General features: G+C 48.9%; 1 protein-coding gene across 1 annotated transcript; it reads right to left on the reverse strand.

The window, feature by feature from the left end:
• Window positions 1–294: 294 nt before the first annotated feature.
• On the reverse strand, window positions 295–18,450 carry AARS2 (alanyl-tRNA synthetase 2, mitochondrial). Its single transcript, XM_034060956.1, has 22 exons — window positions 18,229–18,450; window positions 17,331–17,519; window positions 16,563–16,708; window positions 15,586–15,780; window positions 14,904–15,048; window positions 14,319–14,464; window positions 13,925–14,033; window positions 13,277–13,315; window positions 12,454–12,565; window positions 11,781–11,908; window positions 10,816–10,966; window positions 8,853–9,022; window positions 7,744–7,857; window positions 7,215–7,355; window positions 6,453–6,590; window positions 5,940–6,049; window positions 4,716–4,824; window positions 2,909–3,031; window positions 2,381–2,491; window positions 1,477–1,560; window positions 1,219–1,329; window positions 295–841 (listed from the first exon to the last, which is right to left on the reverse strand). Exons 1-22 carry the CDS (start codon window positions 18,448–18,450, stop codon window positions 677–679), a joined length of 2,958 nt encoding a protein of 985 aa, XP_033916847.1. The 3' UTR covers window positions 295–676.
• Window positions 18,451–18,575: the final 125 nt, after the last annotated feature.

Raw genomic sequence — 18,575 nt, forward strand, 5'->3', positions numbered from 1 at the left:
TGTGACAACCAACCATTCAGGAGAGAGACCTGCTCACCTCAAGACCAAGGAGCTAACTGCTGCAGGGAGTTCCATGCTGCAACACAGCAATCCCATTCACACAGCTCACCACATCCATAGTGGTTTTTAGGTAGGTGCTGGTAAGGAAGAAGCCAGAAGGCAGTGTGAGGAGTTACAAGGGACTGGCAGGAAGAAACAAGGGTAAGAACATTCATCCAAAGCAAAGAGGTGGAGGCAGGGACCTCCTGTAGAGGTGGTAGCTGTAGAAGGTGCAGCTAACAAGAAACATCAGGGGACTGGACACTCTCTACCCTTTAATGGCTTTAGGATAACACTGTGCCATCTCCCTGTACTCTCACAGAACGTTTGTGCTGGTCCTGTGGCAAGAACCGCACTCTTCCAGGAGAAGCAGGATTTGCTGTTGCAACTCATGCTTTCTCAGGCTCAATCCCCATATGCTCATGCTGAAAGAGGCAGCATTGTTCTGTCACTGGGATCAGGAGTGGGGTCTCTGATGATCCTGGATGGTCAGAAATCAAGTTCTCCAATGCACTGGTTGCAGCAATGCTCAGCGTAGGAGCTGTTAAACCTTTCAGATCAGCAGGATATGTGTTCTGCATCAAGTGTCCACGTAGCTTGCAGCTGGGGTGCATACAGCTGTCCTGCCACCAAAGCATCACAATTTACTCTGAGCAAACTTCAGTGCAGTAGTGAGGGCTCCCTGCATGCCCTTGGCATTTCCACTGCCCTTAGCGACGATGGGAGAGCCTCCTGCCTTCCCTTCCATCTGTGCACAGACAGCCACAGCCCAGTCAGCAGCAGAGAACACAGGGAGGCAGTTCTGGGGAAGACACAGAACAGTCATTTAGACTGGTGACCACTCTGCAATCTGGATAAAGCAAGGTAACAACATCCTCTCCTCACCCAGCCTGGGCCCTCCCTAACCTGAGGCAGTCATGTCTGTGAGGACAGATAAGGCTGAACTTACATGTTAATACTGTTTGCCCCTGGGGAACACACATTTACCCCTGGGCAAACATGGCCTGGAACATCTGTGCCCATCAGAGACTGAAAGCTTATCTGGTCCCAGTACAGTCATCTCATGTCCTCCCACTGTGTGATTACCTTCCAACACTGTGCAGAATCCCGGGAAAAGCCTCAATGGGGACCTGCTGAGTAGCAGGTCCAATCCCTCTTTGTGAGCAGGGTTATGCTTACCTTGGACACCTGACAGGCACAGAGCACCTCACCAGAAGCCTGAGGACTGAGCAGCAGGACTGATGTGCCAGGAGACTTGTCACACAGCTGGTTCACTACCTTCATGAGGATCTAGGAAAGGCAGGGAGAAGAGGGGTCAGACTACAACAAAGGTAACTGGCATGCAGCAGATCATGTGCCCGGCAGGTCCCTCTTACTGCAGGCAGCACCTCAGGCCAACAAGAATTACCTTGTAAGAATTACAAGTGGATTACTCACAGAGAGGGAATCAGCTGGGACAGTATCAACGATGACAGGTTGGCTGCAATGCTTTGCTAGCAGGCTTTGGGCTTTCTCTTCAGCCTAGAAGAGGAAACAAACAGCACTTGAGGGGCTACAGGTGGCAGAAGGGGCTGGATGGGGATCTATGCATGCAACATATATATAAAGGGAATGGAAGTGCTGCTCTGTGGGAGAGAGGGGACATGTATGTCAACACCAGTCAAAGTACAACTGGCAGACTGAAATCTCCACATGGAGACCTGTGCAACCCTCCTTCCTCAAAATCAAGCAGATATGAACCAAGGTCAAAAGTGGAATAGACAGTGACCTGTTCACTCCACAGCCTCTCTCCTGGACACACACATTGCCCTCAGGAGGGCTTCTGTGGCAAGATGCTCCTTTAAGAAAAAGATGGTTTTTGCTGAGAACACTAAGTGATCAATAAGCACTTCCAAAGGGCTTTTAATAATGCAATATCCATATGGCTGGGAGAAATGCTCTGCACTGCCACTGTCTTACTGTATAACTTCCTAAAGCCCACTGTCAGGGCCATCTTATCTTCTCCATGTATAAACAAGGAGGCAATGCCTATTTGCCTGTTGTTGTTTGCTGAAAGTGCTGGTATGGGGCTCTCCATCCTCACAGGCAGACACACACAGTGATTCTGCAGTGTCAAAAGCCCAGTCAGTAACTCACTGCATTTTAAACGATGGCCCTGGTTAATGCCAGTGAAATCAACCTAACACAGGGCTTGTGTTACACTGTGTGTGATTGTACCTGCTTTCTAATGGGAGCCTAGTGACCAAGTGGCTGTGAAGTGTGACAGAGACACCAGCTCTGTTGGTATGTGCCACACAGTGCTATCAGCAGGCTGCAGGTTAGCGTGCTGCTGCCACATTACCTGCTTCATCTCCAGCTTCTTGACAGCTGTGTTAGCTGTTCGCTGCAGCACTTTAAGGATGGTCTCCAGTTCTTTTCTTTGCCACTGGGGCATTGCAGTCTCAGTCACCACCTGCAAGACAATTTGCTGTGTAAGGACACTAAACTGTACCTAGACATTATCTGCTAGTTCTCTGGGAAGTCAGGCTGGAGCCTGGCTTCTTCACAGACTCTCCTACACCCCTACGTGATCAGGCCCAGCAGTCACTGTGGTGTGTAGCTTTCTTTTCAGCTGGGCACCTAAATCCTGAGAAACCTCTTTCAGTGCTTTACCCTCCCCACCGTTGTCTTCTCTCACATTCCCTCTGGCAGCCTGTCACCTGCAACAGAGGCACCTAGACACTGGCAGAAATTTTTGTGACCAAAGAGGCAACAGCAGATAGCAACTTGCCCCTGCTATTGACCATGGTAAGATCTGAACCTGGCAGGAAAGAAATCATGTGCCTCAAGTCTGTGCTGGCATCTTTCTGTTAAGGAGTGTAATCCTTACTTTGGTCAACTGGCCCACTTCTTTGGAGAGATTCTGCATCTCAGGAATAGAGGTGCTCCTTTGCTTCATTCGTAGAGAGAGAGAGTCCACTTCCATAGCCAAGCACTGGCCTACTTCCCGAGCCTGAGAGATGGAAAGAAAGAATGCATCAAATGCAGCAACAGATAGAATTTGTAGGGATGGAGAAAGTGGGGGGGCAGCAGCAGCAGGGTCATAATCAGTGGAGTGCTCTCGGGATCTGGTGGGAAGACACCTACAGAGGCTTTAAGAACAAATGTCCTAAAAAGACTCTATTCAAAAGTTTCCCTCTAGACTTGCAACTGATACTAGACAGTCACACCCTGGGGAACAAGCTGTCGTGCATTCATGCTTCCTCAGTATCTCACACCAGCTCATTGGGATTTCAATGAGAAAAACTTGGCAGCCCTGTTTACTTCTCAGAGCTCATTTTTCATTATCAAAATTATTCATTATCATATTTAATTATCAAAAGGAATCTTGAAACTACTGACTAAAGAAACAAAAGAAGCACTAAAACTAAAGTGTCATCAGCTGTTCAAGCATCTGCCCATGGCAGGGGGGTTGGAACTAGATGATCTTAAGGTCCTTTCCAACCCTAACTATTCTATGATTCTGTATTTCCTGAGTTCAGCTGATCTTGGTGTATTGTTTCTTATTGCTTTCCCCATCACCAATGCTACAATTAGTAATAACCCTCTTTCGCACACAGACAAAAAACCCTCAAAAACTTAATACAAGCTTTTTTTCACCAGTAACAATCCTTATGCTTTGGAGCATTTCCTCCCTTCCAGATTTCAATGCCCATGATGGTCCTGTAAGACTTTAGACCAGGACAGCAGAGAGTATATAAGACAAGCTGTGGACAGTGAGAATTGCTGTGTCTAGCATGGACACATGTTCCTTGTTTCAAATCACTCACTCTCTTTGATTACTCTCCCCTGTCTGATTAATACAGGTACACAGCTTGTCTTGGGGTCTCTCCAGGTCAGCACATCCAGCAAAGCATGCAGATGTGCCCTGCAGCTTTTCATTCCTCTGCACTAAGAAAAGCCTTCCAAGGGACACAGATGCAGAGGGGACAGCCAGCCAAAAAGCAACAGATTTGCAAGGGTGGGCTTCGCGTTTAGTCTTCCCAGTTCCACCGACAGTGAGTCACTCTCCTCTGACTGTAGCCTTGAAGGAAGCAGGCAAACTCGTGGGGCCCCCTGACACTTCCAGATATTTAAAGGACAGTGTGATCTCAGAGACACAACAGCAGGTTTCTTACTTTTTATAGAGACCGGAACCACATTTTGGAAGAAAAAAAGACTAAAGAAAAGAAGCAAAAGGGCTGTACAAATGAGGCCAGAGCCCTGTAATCATGAAGTGCAAATCCAACTGTGATATGTAGGAGGTGAGCAAGAGGTGAAACCAAAGCACAAAGGATCAAACCTTTGTGCACATACCCAGGGATTAAGATTTGTAGTCCAGAGGCGATACGGCTAGGTGATATATATATCAAACAGCTTCCTGGTATTTTTGTGCCAAGTGCTTATCTTGGAAAAGGGGTCTGAGGCACAGAATGAAGGCCAAGGAGACTAAGATGGGGGGGGGGGCGGGGTGGAGGTGAAGAGTGAGGTATGGCAACAGAGCTGATTTCAGGGGTGAAGAAGGAAGGCAGATCAGGTGCAGCAGGGATACTCCAGCCACAGCATAGGGAAGCTAACTGACTATGCAGGAACCGACAAAATTGATTCCTTTTGGCGTTATCTCAACATGTCAGAAATCTCAGCTCCCCCTTTCTTACCTGTTTGGCTTGTCTCCCTGTCACTGCAATGACACGGCTAATCCCTTTAACAAGCTGACGCTCATTGATGATAGACAGATCTTCCACAGCTCCAGTTCGCAGAAGGTGCCTGCAAAGTCAGCAGAGAACAGGAAAGAAAACAAGCTGCTCTCTGGGAACAGAAATCAGGAAGTCAGCTTTCCTTTTAGAGAAGGCTCAAGTCCAGCAGCTCCTCACCAATCCAAATAGCTTCAACCTTTTCCCATGCCTAAAATCCTGATGGTACCCTGTCATGCAGCAGACAGAAAGTTGAGGCTACTCTTGAGGAACCTACATGCTACCCACTCAGCAGGCTGCTGTCAAATGGTGCATAACAGCCAAGTTCTGCCTTACTTTTCTTTCCTTCAGCAGTGGGATGAATTGGGGTTTTTCTCTTCTACTTGGCTGCTACTAGATCTTGTAAAAAGTACTTTTTTCCTCCAACTCCACCATTCTCTTGTCAGGCCAGCTCACAGAGTGGCCAGTAGACTCCAGTCATAATGTGTTTGTGCAGACACAGAGCACTTTCTTTCTTGGCTCTTCAACACTGGGTATGAAAACAAGTACAGTGTCTTAGATGCTGTTACCACAAGTAATCATTTCAGCTTCACAACAATTGATCATCTCTGCTCCCATGCAGTTTCTTGTCCCACTACTCCCACAAGAATGATCTCATGACTAGAAAATTGTTCATCTTCAGCTGTATCTACTCAAAGGCCAGTTTGTTCCTGTTTGGGTTTTTTTGTGTGTGTCAGCATTGTATTGAGATTGATTAACTCTCCTTTGACTCTCATTACGGCTAAAAGCAGAAGAGGGCAAAGATGATTAATTAAAATAATCAGAGTGGTCTCAAGGTCTGACAGCCCTCTCAGATCTTCTGCTGGGTTCCCAGCAGACCTGCAACCCCAAAGCTTTGTAATGCTGGTGTAACTGGCCACACACTCCTTTCCCACACTTTGCTGGTGCTTTGCTGCTTCCACATTGGTTTCAGACTATGAAGCAAGGAAAAATGCTTTGTATTTCACTTGAGTTTTCTCACCCTGGGACTTCCAAAGCTTCATAACTAGTACATCCTGTCCTCACAAGATCATTCTGGTGACGAAACTTAGCTGCACAGGGACACAGACGGGAGCTTGCAAGAATGTCTCTACCTCAGCCACCAGTGCCCACAAACACAACTTCTGACTGCAAGCAAAAGTCACTTACGTCCCACAGCAGAGCTCCACAGAGGTCTGCAATGCAGCCTCAGAGTCGCAGGTCAGCACACTCTCCACAGGGACCCCCAGGGACACTATCCTCACTGGATCTGGATACCCCTGACAAGGAGATAGGGATTCAGCAGCTAACAACATGGTCTTTCAGGGGCACTTAAACACTAACTACTGCCTTCAGGTGTCTGCCTCATTTTTCCCCTGTTCTAGAGTAGCCCCAGAGTCAGGGCTGCACTGCTTTTTCCCCACTACCAGTCAGTACAGGGAGAAAGAACAACTGGGTGACACACACGCTTTTGGTCAAGAAAAATGAGCAGAAAGCCTGTGCATCACCAGCCTCCACATTTTACAGCAGTGTCCCAAGATCTCATCTCTCTCCCATTTTCCTTCCTGAGTTTTGGGAGTCATTTCCTTTGCAGAAATCCATTGCATCAACATCTCTTGTGACCCAGATGATCGCTGCTGAAGGAGAACGCTCATGAAGATGCATTCTGCCATCCTGTCGTACCTCATTCACTGTACGGAGTCCCTGAACTCTTCTTGCCAGTGTGAGGGGGACCTCAGCCATATGCACAGCCTTGTTTTGTTTGATCACATCCTGGACCACTTGCTCTACTTGCTGCAGCTGCTCCACAGTCACAGGGCCCTGAGGAAGTAAATCAAGACACTTTCAAGGGAAGCCTCCTGAGAAGTATAGAACAAAGAAGGGAGAACTGGGACAGCCCCCTCCAAGGAACAGCTTGGGGACACCATTTCCCCCTGCATCTCATCTTCCCTACTTGTAAAAGGGAATTGAGAGCATCATGACCCTCCCACCAACTCCTCCCATGAGGGATAATGATTTTTGATACAAGAGAATCAACCAGACTCTTCAAGAGAGATGCTGCAGTGAGTGACAGGTTACCAGGGCCAGGGCTCAGTCTGATCCAACAGCTTTCAGTTCCTGACTGCTCTCACCTGGAGGACATCAGGAATGTGCCACAGCCAAGCTGGTGATTCTTTCAGACACCTCTACACTACTCAAGTAGGTCTCATGACTGGTTTTGCTAAGTCCTTTCCCTCCTGATCCTCATTAATCTGCTCAGCAAGCCCTGCTCAGAGTCAGGCCAATGCAAAGCAGAGCCAGGCATGTCCAAGTTTCCTTGTTCAGATGAACCATGACCTGTCTCTTAAGGAGTGATTAAGGCAAGAGACAAAAAAGCCCTGGGGAGAAGGCCAGCACTGGGATGTTGGTAGTGCTGAGAACAAGCAAACACAAGTCCAGAGTCACCTTGGTGTCAAAGTCGAAGCGCAGCCGCTCTGCTGTCACATGGGATCCTCGCTGCTCTGTGTGCTCACCCAGGACGTGGCGCAGTGCGAAGTTCAGCATGTGGGTCGCTGTGTGGTTTGTCATGCATGCCAACCGCCGGGCCTGAAAGCATAGACAGGTTGGCAGGGAGTGCCGATTCTCCACAGCTCAGGGGAGCAGGGGTGGTAGTAAGACAGGGGAAAGGCTGCACATGAGGGAATGGGAAGAAAAACACTGGGTAGTACAGCTGTCAGATTAATTTATGTCACAGGGCAGATCTAACTTCTTTTGCCATGGGATCACCTCTGTAAAACAGCAAAGGGTAGGCTGGATACCTCTGGACAGACCAGTGGCTGACAGAAGATTAGAGTCACTTGTGAGGTCTCCTTCCCACTGCACAACATGATGAAGAGCAGTCTCAGGAATAGATGGGACAAGGCTCTGATGTGCCCAGGTTACTCAGGATTCTCAAAGTAAGGTTGGGAAAAGGTTAAAAGCAGTGAGTTATCACCTCATCCACAAAGAGCTGCACTTGATCACCAGCACGCAGGGTTTCCACAGCAATGACCTCATGGACCACGTAACCACCACAGAGACGAACTGATTCTACAGGGAAGAGTATGTCCTAAGCAAAAGGACAGAAAGATGAGCTTTAGGACACAGGGAAAATCGAAACAGATGCCTGCTTATCTGACTGGGAAACACAACCCCCACTGATCCCTAAATGACAGTGACAGGTTGGCAAATGCAGGGAGAAATTTACTGTGAATGCACCCAGAGAGTCTCAGACCTTCCCTGCATCCAGCCACTCACTGCACAACATGCTGAGACTGTCAGCTTGCAGTGGACGGGCAGAAATATCACCAATGCTAATGAATCCTAACAAGGATGCTTGTCCATGAGAAAATGGACAGCAGCTGCCAAGGCACTTGTCTCAGGCAGCCAAGGTGCCATTTCTGCCTCACTGGGCTGGCAACAGAAACTTGATCCCCACTTCAGCTTGAGAAGTGCTGAGCAAGGCACTATCACATTCTGCAAATCTAAAAAGGCAGCATCAGTGCCCACGGGTGATTCTCAAGAGCTGGAATGTGAAAGGAAAAAAAAACTGCACCCCATGTAACTTCCCAGGAGAGGGTCAAAGTTTTCCCTCTGGCAAGGTTGAAGGAATATGCTGCAGAAGTGGAGGTCATCCCTGATGCTTTTTGGTAGGATAAGAGTTTTTGCACAGGGTCTCAGGTGGGGCACTGCTTGCAGCTGTCCAGGACTGGCCATAAATGTTACTCAGCTCACAGACTCTCTGATCATTGATTGCCTTCTCTCTGCATTGCAACCTCAGCGGACAAGAATGCAGCACACTGAAGGGAGACCCAAGAAGACTTTACAGTCTTGCTCTACAAGACAGAATTCCAAAGGGCTGACAGAGACACCAGAGCAGCAGGCACACCTCTGCAAAGATATTGCTGCTTCTCATTCACCCTACCAACCCTGATGCAAAGCCAAGGGAACTGTCACAGGTCAGCAGCTCGTAGATTAACACAGCAAACCAGGCCATCATTTGGGGTATTCTGCCTGGCCTCAGTACTCACAGTGGCCTTGAGTTCAGGGAGCAAAGGGTCTTACCTGCTGCCCTAACCGTATCATGTAGCCTTTGTCACAGTCCTGCCCGCCCTGCTCTGCATAGAAGTTAGTCCTGTCCAAAATGACACCACAGTGTTGCCCTGCCCCAATCTCCTTTTGGAGAGACTGATCTCTGTACAGCATCAGGACAGTGGCCTGGCATGGGCTGAACTCTGTCAGGAGAAAGGAGATGACAGCAATTAGTGCATACACACTGTCAGATTGCAGCAGGAAAGGAGGGACCACTTCCCTGTGCCAACCCTGTCAATACCCAGTCTATTCTGAAAGCTGGCACTTTCCTTTGCATTGGTAGGAGTGGAACAGCTGTTGGCAGAAAGCACAAAGAAGCTGTCGTTTGGAACTACGTCACCCTCCACTTAATGACAGACCTGCTGAGTAGTAGGTAAGCTGGCAGGGACACCCAATCTAGCTCCACATGAGCCTGATAGAACAAGATGTGGCACAGACACATCTGCAGCTCTCTACACTGCAAGCTTGTTACACCTGCCTTCCCTCTATGAAGGGATGACTGACCTGGTGGACAAGAGATAACAGCGATGTTGCCTTCCTTGATGCAACAAGCTTCTAGCATGCTCTTCTGTAGGCTGCCTGAAGCCAAATTTAGGCAATATGGGCCGGGCAGGTAGACCATAAGGTGAGTACTGGCTGGGCAGCTGACCCCACACAGAATTGCTTAATAGTTCAATATTCCTTTACTAGTAGAGCTACTTGGTGGCTGATATTAGGGGATGTAAGATTTGAGATGGTTCTCTAATGACTAGACACTACAAGATGGGATGTACCCATATCCTGCTTGTGTATGGCAATGAACTGCTGGGGACTGGCTGACACACTGAAGAGTAGGGCTGCTTTTCAGAAGCATCACAGCAGGCCAAAGAAATGGACTGACAGAAACCTTGGGGTCTTCAGAAGCAAGCTGAACACAAGTCAGCAGGGTGCTCCTACAGCAAGGAAGACTGCCTGCCTGCTGGGCTGTATGAACACAAACACAGCAGGTCGAAGAAAGTTGTTATTCACCCCCATTTAGCATTTGTGAGACTACACCTAGGGTGCAGGAAATTCTGGCTGTAAAGAAATAGACTTTCACACTGAGTGATAAAGAACAGGGAACAGAGAGATCTCTGTCATTAAAGATACTGAAAACATAAATAGAAAAGGCTCTGAGCAACTTGAGCTGACTGTGTAGCTGATGTTCCTTAGATAAAGATATCCAAAGATCCTCTCCAACCTGAATTACTCCACAATTCAGAGACTGAGGAGGTGAGACAGCTCTAGCTTGGAGATTTCAGCCAATGTCACTGCTGGGCTTTTTTCCTCCATTATGCTCTTGCTGTAGGATATATAGTTTGATTTGCCTCACTTTCTGCTTAGTGTGGTTGCCACCAGCACCCTGGGTGTGAGGGAGCTAGCTGTACTCAGCTATCTCTAATTGTTTGTGACAGCCACACCACCTCTTACTCTCTGTGGTTTAGCTTTATGCTTTCCCTAGAGCACCAGCAACCTGTTACCCTCAATAAAAAGCCTGCACTGGCATCTAGTGGTCTGCCAAAGAAATAGCAAGTGTGAGGCTTTAAACTGCTACCTAAACCCTTTGCTAATTCTTCATTCTTCCTAGCACTCACACACAGAAGCCTAATTGCTGGCTAGCAGTCACGGCTAGAAGAAATCAACAGTCTCTTTTTCACCACTGCACATAATACTAGATCACAGCTCACAGCCTTGTCACTGGCTCTTATTGCTGCTAGTGTGTCCCCAGTGACAAGAAAAGCAACCTACTTTGGGACGAGGTACAGGGGCAGGGAAAAGATATGGCAGCAAGGTGGACAGGTTTGAATCAAAAAGTGCATACTCTGCACGCATGAGGTTAGGCAGTAGAAGTAGTCTTGTGAGTGATTCCAGTGCCCTCAGGCAGAACTTGCTTTACAGACAGGACCTGGCCACTTACCGTACTGCCCGTGCAGCCCAAGTGTGTAGGAGTACTTTGGAGAGTCATCAGTAACAGGCACGTTGTTGCTCTGCAGCTGAGCCAGCGAGTGCACATCAAGGTGTGTGTTTGTGTCTTCCACCTGTCCTGCCTGTGGGCCACGAGCTTTCCGCTACGGCAGAGAATCACAGAATCAACTAACTTGGAAAAGACCTCTGGAGTCATCAAATCCAACCATTACCCCAGGACTGCCAAGAGCACAAATAGAGCGCACCACTGAGGGGTATGAGCAAATGATGGGAGCACTCAAACTGATAACTGGAGGTATAAAGCTAGCAACAACTTCTTCACCTTCCTGGAAAAGGCTTGTTTAGATCCCCATTCCTTCAAACCTCACAAGCACTCAATACCATCCTGTACTAGTCTTGAGGCAGGCCGTAAGCAACAGCTAACACAACCCTTCTGGCACAGCTTGCTGTGTAGCTGTGCAATTTACAGACCATTATGCTCAGAAGACTAAGACCTTGAACCAACTACTGCATGTGTGTGTGTGTGTGTGTGTGTGTGTGTGGTGGGCAATGCAAGTCTCCCAGCACTACAGAGACCAAAGACATTTTGTAAACTCTTCATAAATCACTTATTGTTTGGGCTGTCTAAGCTGGCTCTGCTCTGGGTGAGGAGTTGGACTAAGTGATTGACAGGACACTCCTGAACCATAAAATGCTATGATAACCTTCACTTTGGCAACAGTCATAAAACACTTCTGATCTGAAGAGAATCATCAGCCAACACCTCTCAGTCCCACACCCAAAAGCAAAGGCATTGTGACCCCACTGAGGCCTCAGACCTACTTCCCCTTCAGGGAAAAGGCACATGGCCCTGTAGTGCATTCAAAGAGCCTCAGCAGTGACAGGAATCCTGCATCTGTGCTCACAGGAGAGAGGGAAGGCTCTGAATTATTTTGACAGAGTGAGTCTCTCTCTTACCTTTGCATCTTCCAGAGCAAGTTCATTAAAAGCAGCTGAATCCAAACTGATTCCCTTTTCTTCAAGCATCAGATCAATCAGATCCAGAGGAAATCCCAGATTCCCATAGAGAGACCAGGCTACTTCAGCTGTAGGACAAAAAGAAGGACATGAATTCTGTGTAAACACAGAAAGCAAAGGTATCTCAAGATCTGCTTTGATGGGACCAGTCTAACGTGTGCCTTGGTAACTGGATTCATATATGAACTGTAGTCATATGTGTTATGCCCAACCAGTAATGGGGAAGAAAAGCCATGCACTTGTTCTTGCATGAGACTGAGTATTCATGATGCCCCACAGCCCTGTTCCTGCTAAAATTCAGTGCAGCACATCTAGACAGGCAGCTGTGCTGGTTGGGTCTCCAGTTCCTTCTTTCAGCTGTGACTTGTAAGGACCTAGTTAACTGGGCAGTAAAACAGCAAGGGGATGTTTCTAATTTGCCCAGTGCCTAGTTTCTTGTGAGAACAAAGTGCCAGAAGACAACTGTAGTCTGGAGAAAGGAGCAACATCTTCTCTGCCAGGCTACTGAAAACAACTGTGAGACCCGAATGTCCACCAGTTTTGACTGCAATGCTTTGTGAGGGCCTGAATCAAACCATCTTTAAGTTCAGCTTGTCACAGGAGAGAGACTCACCTGGGAAGTTTGTGGAAGGCTCCATCTTCTGCACTGTCCGCTCAATGATGCGCCTCCCATGCTCAAGGGAGGACAGAAAAGCAGCCTCGTTCTCATTGATGATATCCATGATCTGCTCGAGGATCAGAAGAAGGGTTAGCCACAACACCCTGGGGAGTTTCCCAGCTCAGCTCTGCTACCATCAGCTCAAAGCAAAACAAGCAGGTGCCCAACACAGCGCCTGCTTGAACCAGCCTTTTTGTTCTCTAAGTGTCCATCACAACATCACTTTGATGCATTACTGAACAGTGCCAAAGTCATTGTGGCTCCTATCACTGCTCCTGTCAAGGAAATACTGAGCATCTGCCTCGGGAAAGTTTTAGGCTGACAAATGCTCCCTGTCAGATGTTCATGTTTGTGACCCAATTAAAACTACACGTCTGGAACAGCCAGCAGAATTGCTCATCACAGTTGGTGTCAGCAGAAGCAAGCCAGGACTAGTCTGAAATCACCAATCCACTTTGGACAAAGAGTACCCAGGCTAGGACAGACTGTACATGCTCTCAACAAAAGTAGCTTTTTTAGAGCAACAGCTGCATCATACTAGGACAAGCAGTTCCTGGTAAGGATCTAGTAGAGCTCCCACAAGAAAATCTGCCACAGATACCTCTCTCACCCACGTGTTCCCAGCATGTCTCAGCCCACCATGAGAACCTGGTTATGGAGGAGTCTATACAAACTCTTTCAGCTAAGTCCCAAGGAAGGGCTGGCTTTGCCTGACAGCAGTGCCTCACAAAGATAATGAGAGATGGGGCTTCTCTCCAGGAGATTCCATATCACTTACCTGGTCTGTATTCTTTGTCAGCTCTGGATAAGCATCTCCCTGTGGAGTGAGCTTCAGTTAGTGATAACATCCTCAGCATCTTCATCAGGGGATCTAACAGTGTGCTAAAAACATTACAAAGGCTTCTCAAGGATGTGAGTGTGAAGGGAGCCCTAGCACACAGCTCCAGGGCCAGCAGCACAGGGAAAGAATCACACTTAGGAATTTCAGCTGCTATCTCTTGGCTCTCTCCGTGACCTGCCTCTGCTAGCCTCTGCACAGCATCTCTTGGCAAACACATGCATTCACCATAGGAAGAGAGCATCATCTTTTAGGATGCTGTTAGTACTCACAGGGACCAATTTCAGATGGTTTAAATACGATGTAACAGCTTGGAAGACACAGCATTTAAGGAACAATGTGTGCTTGCATACACTTACACACATACTTGTGCTGACAGTACCACTGGTCAAACAAGGGCCCCTCCCATCACAAATGATCAAGAGACAAGAGATTTTTACTGTTGTGATGCACAGCACCAAATACACCATCTTGGAGCTTCAAGGTTCACATCCAAGATTGTCTCCTGACAGCATACAGTAAAGGGACATGGGGCTGAACAGGCCATGTATGATACTCTTTTCCCCCAGGGCAGCAGTTTTTACTCACCAGCACTTCCACTACAGTAGGCACCAGGGAGGCCAAGAGCCCAGGTGGGGCATGAAGGACTTCAGAGCAAAAGCGGACAGCCCTGCGCAGGATCCGACGCAGCACCAGTCTGAAAACAGGGCAGGATTTGCTGGACAGCCAAGTAAGCAACCCTGCCCAGCTCCCATATCCAGCACACCACAGCTCCTCTGGCCTTGTCTGCCACAGGCCAGCTGCTCCGGACACTCTACACCCACCCAAAGATAAGCCTGCAGGTCAGAACCTCTCGCCTTCCTGCCTCCCCAGAGCTCATGCACTCCCTATATTGGGCCCACACCAGAACCTCTCCGGGGCTGTCCATATTCCTTTCTAAAGCTAACTCACTCCACCCAAGGCCATTTTCTTATGTTCTTACTCTGCTCCAGAGAAGCCAGGGTAGATGCCATCAGTGATGCATACGCACAAGGTGCGCACGTGATCTGCCACCACACGGTAAGCCATATTCACACGGCCAACATCAGCATCCCCGACCAGACCTTGGTATCTGGGCCCCCTGCAGCCCTGAAAAAAAGCCAGTAAAGAGATAGATCAGCAGCAATTAATGGCGGCAGAAAGAAAAGTTTTAACACATGACGCAGCCAGCTACACTTGACATCATGCTTCTCAACTACCTCTGAACCATGTGCATTTAAGATGCACCCATTAAATTCTTCCAGAGCATTACAGACCAAGACTTCCAGGTCAGCCACTGCCGTGGCACTGAGGAATTTAAGAAACTGGAGGAAAAATGCATCAGCAATGCTAATAACCTAGCATATTTCCAGCCTGGAATTCTCCCCAGTTTCCCCAGAATGCTGCTCTGGACCCGGCTGGACATACTTCCTTTCTCAAACTACTACACAGTGACATATGTAGAGAAGGCTGCGCCATGGCACCAGGCAAGAAGTCTGCATTCAGACAGCTTCTGCTTACCTATGACTCTAAGCAGAAGCACTGTTACCTTGTGAATGGCATCCAAGATGGGAGTGAAGAGATCTGTATCGTAGTTGGAGCGTTTGTTCTGCAGAACTGTCACCAACCTTTCCAGGCCCATTCCTGTATCCACGTGATGCTGTGGCAAGGGAAGCAGATTCCCCTCCACCTCTCTGTCAGCCAGCCAGGGAAAAAATAATGCAAAAGAAAAGCAAGGGTCAGTTCAGGGGCGAAGAAAAGGAGCAGGTGACTCACAGAAAATGGGAGAGTGATGTGGGACAGAAACAGCTGGTGACCCAACAAAAGGAAGTTCAGGGATAAGACTTAACAGCAGCCTGCCTTGTCAGGCAGTCAGACAGCCAGGATCTGAACATCAGATAGTCAGGATAGACAGCAACATCGGGAAAAAGGCCGTCTAGACAGCAGTCAAAGGCCACTTTTCCATTTGCAGGTGTCTCCAGGCTGCTGCAGACCTCAAGAGACCTCTGTGATGCAGCAGTGAAGGAGAATAAGCAACAGAGGTTGAAGAAAGAGAGGACAAATAAAACAAGGGGGATCAAAACCCACACTGGACACATATCCAGAGCTTCCCTTCTTGCTCCTGTACTGTAACCTACTGGAAAGCAGTGAGATGTCTGAGAATACAGACATACAATTTTGGAGTCAGACAAAGGGGAAAGACTCTGGAGTTCAGACTAGATGCCTGGTACCTGTTGTACTGCATGAAGACCAGGTTCCAGATCTCCACTACATCGGGGTTGCCCTGGTTCACCAGTGCTGCAGCATTTCTGCCACCACCCACGTGGTCATAGTGGATCTCTGTGCAGGGACCACAGGGACCTGTGTCCCCCATCTCCCAGAAGTTGTCCTTCAATGGAAAAGGAAGCACGTGACTGGCAGGCACCCTGGAAAGGCAAACAACATGTGGGGCATGCACACAAAGCACACAGATCATAGAGATCTAGATCATAGAGAAAGCTGGAAGAGAGGAATCCTTTGTGACTACTACAAACACAATAACCAAACACATTAGGATTCCTTTGCTTTTATTCACACAAAATTATTTTCCTTAGCAGGAATAAGCTGGACCAAACCAGACAGGATCACATTCACTGCCCAGAATGGCTGGCAAACATAGTCTGGCTCCTGCTGACAGAGACAGGGTCTCCACTAATGAGCTGCCTTCCTCCTTGGAGTGAATACCAGCACAGCTAAAACCTGATCACAGTGGACAAGGGTGAACACCAACAGCAGCACAGAGCTGCCTGCCTTGGGCTCAAAACCCACATACAGCCTGGATGGAACAAGATACCAAAGCAGAGCAGCACTCCCTGCAATGGCTTCACACTGAAGCAGCCATTGCTAGCTTTCAGGGAATATACTTTCTGCAGCTCATGACAGAGAAGAAGCAAAGGATCAGCGATCCTTCACACGCTTCATCCAGGCCAGCCAGACTCAGGTACACATCTCCCCAGACTGATGACATCTGAGAAACAGCTTAAAGGTCAAGTGCCCCAGAGCACCCAGAGCCCAGGCAACTTTTAACAGCTTAAACAAAACAGAAACAAAACGAGTTTAAGACACAACTTTTGGCCCCTACATCTCATTCATGTCAACTAAAGAGCAAATGGGGGACTACAGAGACCAAAGTGTCAGCCCTACTGCTCAAAACCTCTAACATGCTTACCCCAGACGAAGCCATATGTCCCTGCACTCCTCATCTGCACTCAGCCCCAGTGAGGAGTCTCCACCAAAATAGGTGATGTAGAGACGATCTTTGGGGATCCTGTAGACCTCTGTCAAGAGCTCCCAGGCCATGCTACATGCCTCCTCCTGAGCAGGCAGGGAACACAAAAGAAGCACAGTAATCCAGGATGCAGAACGATGCAGAAAGGCTCTTTAGAATGAGAGTCAAGCTCCAAAGAAGTTAATTTCTGCTGCTCTCTCCCAATTTTAAGGCATATCGCAAAGAGCAGGATGAGGGTCAGGCAAGTGAGAGAGCTCACTGCTGCCTGTGTGAAACTGACATCACTACATTGTTGGGATACCTTCAGGATCACAGCACTGTCTACAACCATGTATTTACTAGCAGTTACTGCCAAAAAAAATAGCATCTTTTACCATTCTCCCATTTTCAAACCTTGTAGTAAGAAGCACCAAATGAACTGGTAATCTTTTTGCAACATACTGAATGGTCAGCATTGGCATTCACATAGAGAACTGTGATTTGTAAGTGCTGTTTGCAGCTTTGACAGGCTGAGTGCTTCCAGAGCCCGCAGGGCACATTTAGTGGTTCAGAACACCAGCTCACTACCCGTACTCCAGGCCACAGAGCTCCCAAGACATAACCTGGAGCTTACCAAAATACTTTCTGCACAGTCTTACGTCACTACAGCACAGCTCTGAAAGAAAGACTGTCATCCCCCACAAAGAAGGCTTGCTCCTATCACCTCACCTTAAAGTAATCCCCAAAGGACCAGTTCCCCAGCATCTCGAAGAACGTGTGATGGTAAGTGTCGCGGCCCACGTCCTCCAAGTCATTGTGCTTCCCTCCCGCTCGCACACACTTCTGGCTGTTCACCACCCGCCGGTGCTGCACCAGTTCGCTCCGGGGGTGCGCCGTGCCTAGGAAGATGGGCTTGAACTGGAAATCAGGGCAGAGAAACATCTGCTATTGCTGGATGCCACTGGCACTGGGGGCTGTGCCTTCCCAGCCAGAGGTGAATGGGAGGGCAGCAGTGTGATAAGTCCATGTGGGAGCCTGCCCTGCCACAGTTGTAGGCCCCTCACTACAATTGAGATGTTGAATTGCTAGAATGGGTTCAGAGAAGGGTGCTGAAGCTGGTGAAGGGTCTGGAGAATAAGCCTGATGATGAACAGAACTAGGGGTGTTTAATCTGGAGAAGGCTCAGGAGTTACCTTATCACTCTCTACAACTACCTGAGAGTGTAGTGAGGTCAGGATTGGTCTCTTCCAGGTAACAAGTGTCAGGACAAGAGGAAATGGCCACAAGCTGTGCCAAAGGAGGATGAAATTGGATATTAGGAAAAATTTCTTCACAGAGAGGGTGCTCAGGCATTAGTGCAGGCTGCCCAGGGAAATGGTGGAATCACCATCCCCTGAAGTGTTCACAAACCATGTAGATGAGCCCCTCAGTGACATGGTTTAGTGGTGGACTTGGCAGTCCTCCAGGGGTAGAGGTTGGATTTGATGATCTTAAAGGTGTTTTCTAACCCGGCTGATTCTATGATTCTACCCCGAGATACGCCGCGCTCCTCGGGAGCCAGCGGTGGGACCTGCGTGGGGCCGGATCCCCGGGGCAGACGGAAAGAGGAGGGGACTGTGGGGAGCACCTGGTTCATGCCCGCGTTGACGAACAGGAGGCGCGGGTCGCCGCGGGGCCGCACGGGGGCTGAGGGCAGCAGGCGGTGGCCGTGACGGTCCTGGAAGAAGCGCAGGAAGGCGGCGCGGACGTGCCCGGCCGGCGGGCCGTCAGCTGCCCCGCGGCGGGGGCTGCAGCACCAGGCCCACGGCACGGCCAGCGGCACGCTCCGCCGCAGCCCGGCGGCCGCCATGCTGGCGGAGAGCGGCGCTGCGGGAGCCGGAAAGGGCGGGGGCGGAGGGGCTGCCGGGACAGCAGAAAGGCATCACGGGCACGGTAGCGCCGGCGCTGGCTCGTAAGGTGCGCGCGCAGCCGGTG

The sequence above is a fragment of the Melopsittacus undulatus genome, chromosome 3 (genome assembly GCF_012275295.1).
Source record: "Melopsittacus undulatus isolate bMelUnd1 chromosome 3, bMelUnd1.mat.Z, whole genome shotgun sequence".
Lineage (NCBI taxonomy): Eukaryota > Metazoa > Chordata > Aves > Psittaciformes > Psittaculidae > Melopsittacus > Melopsittacus undulatus.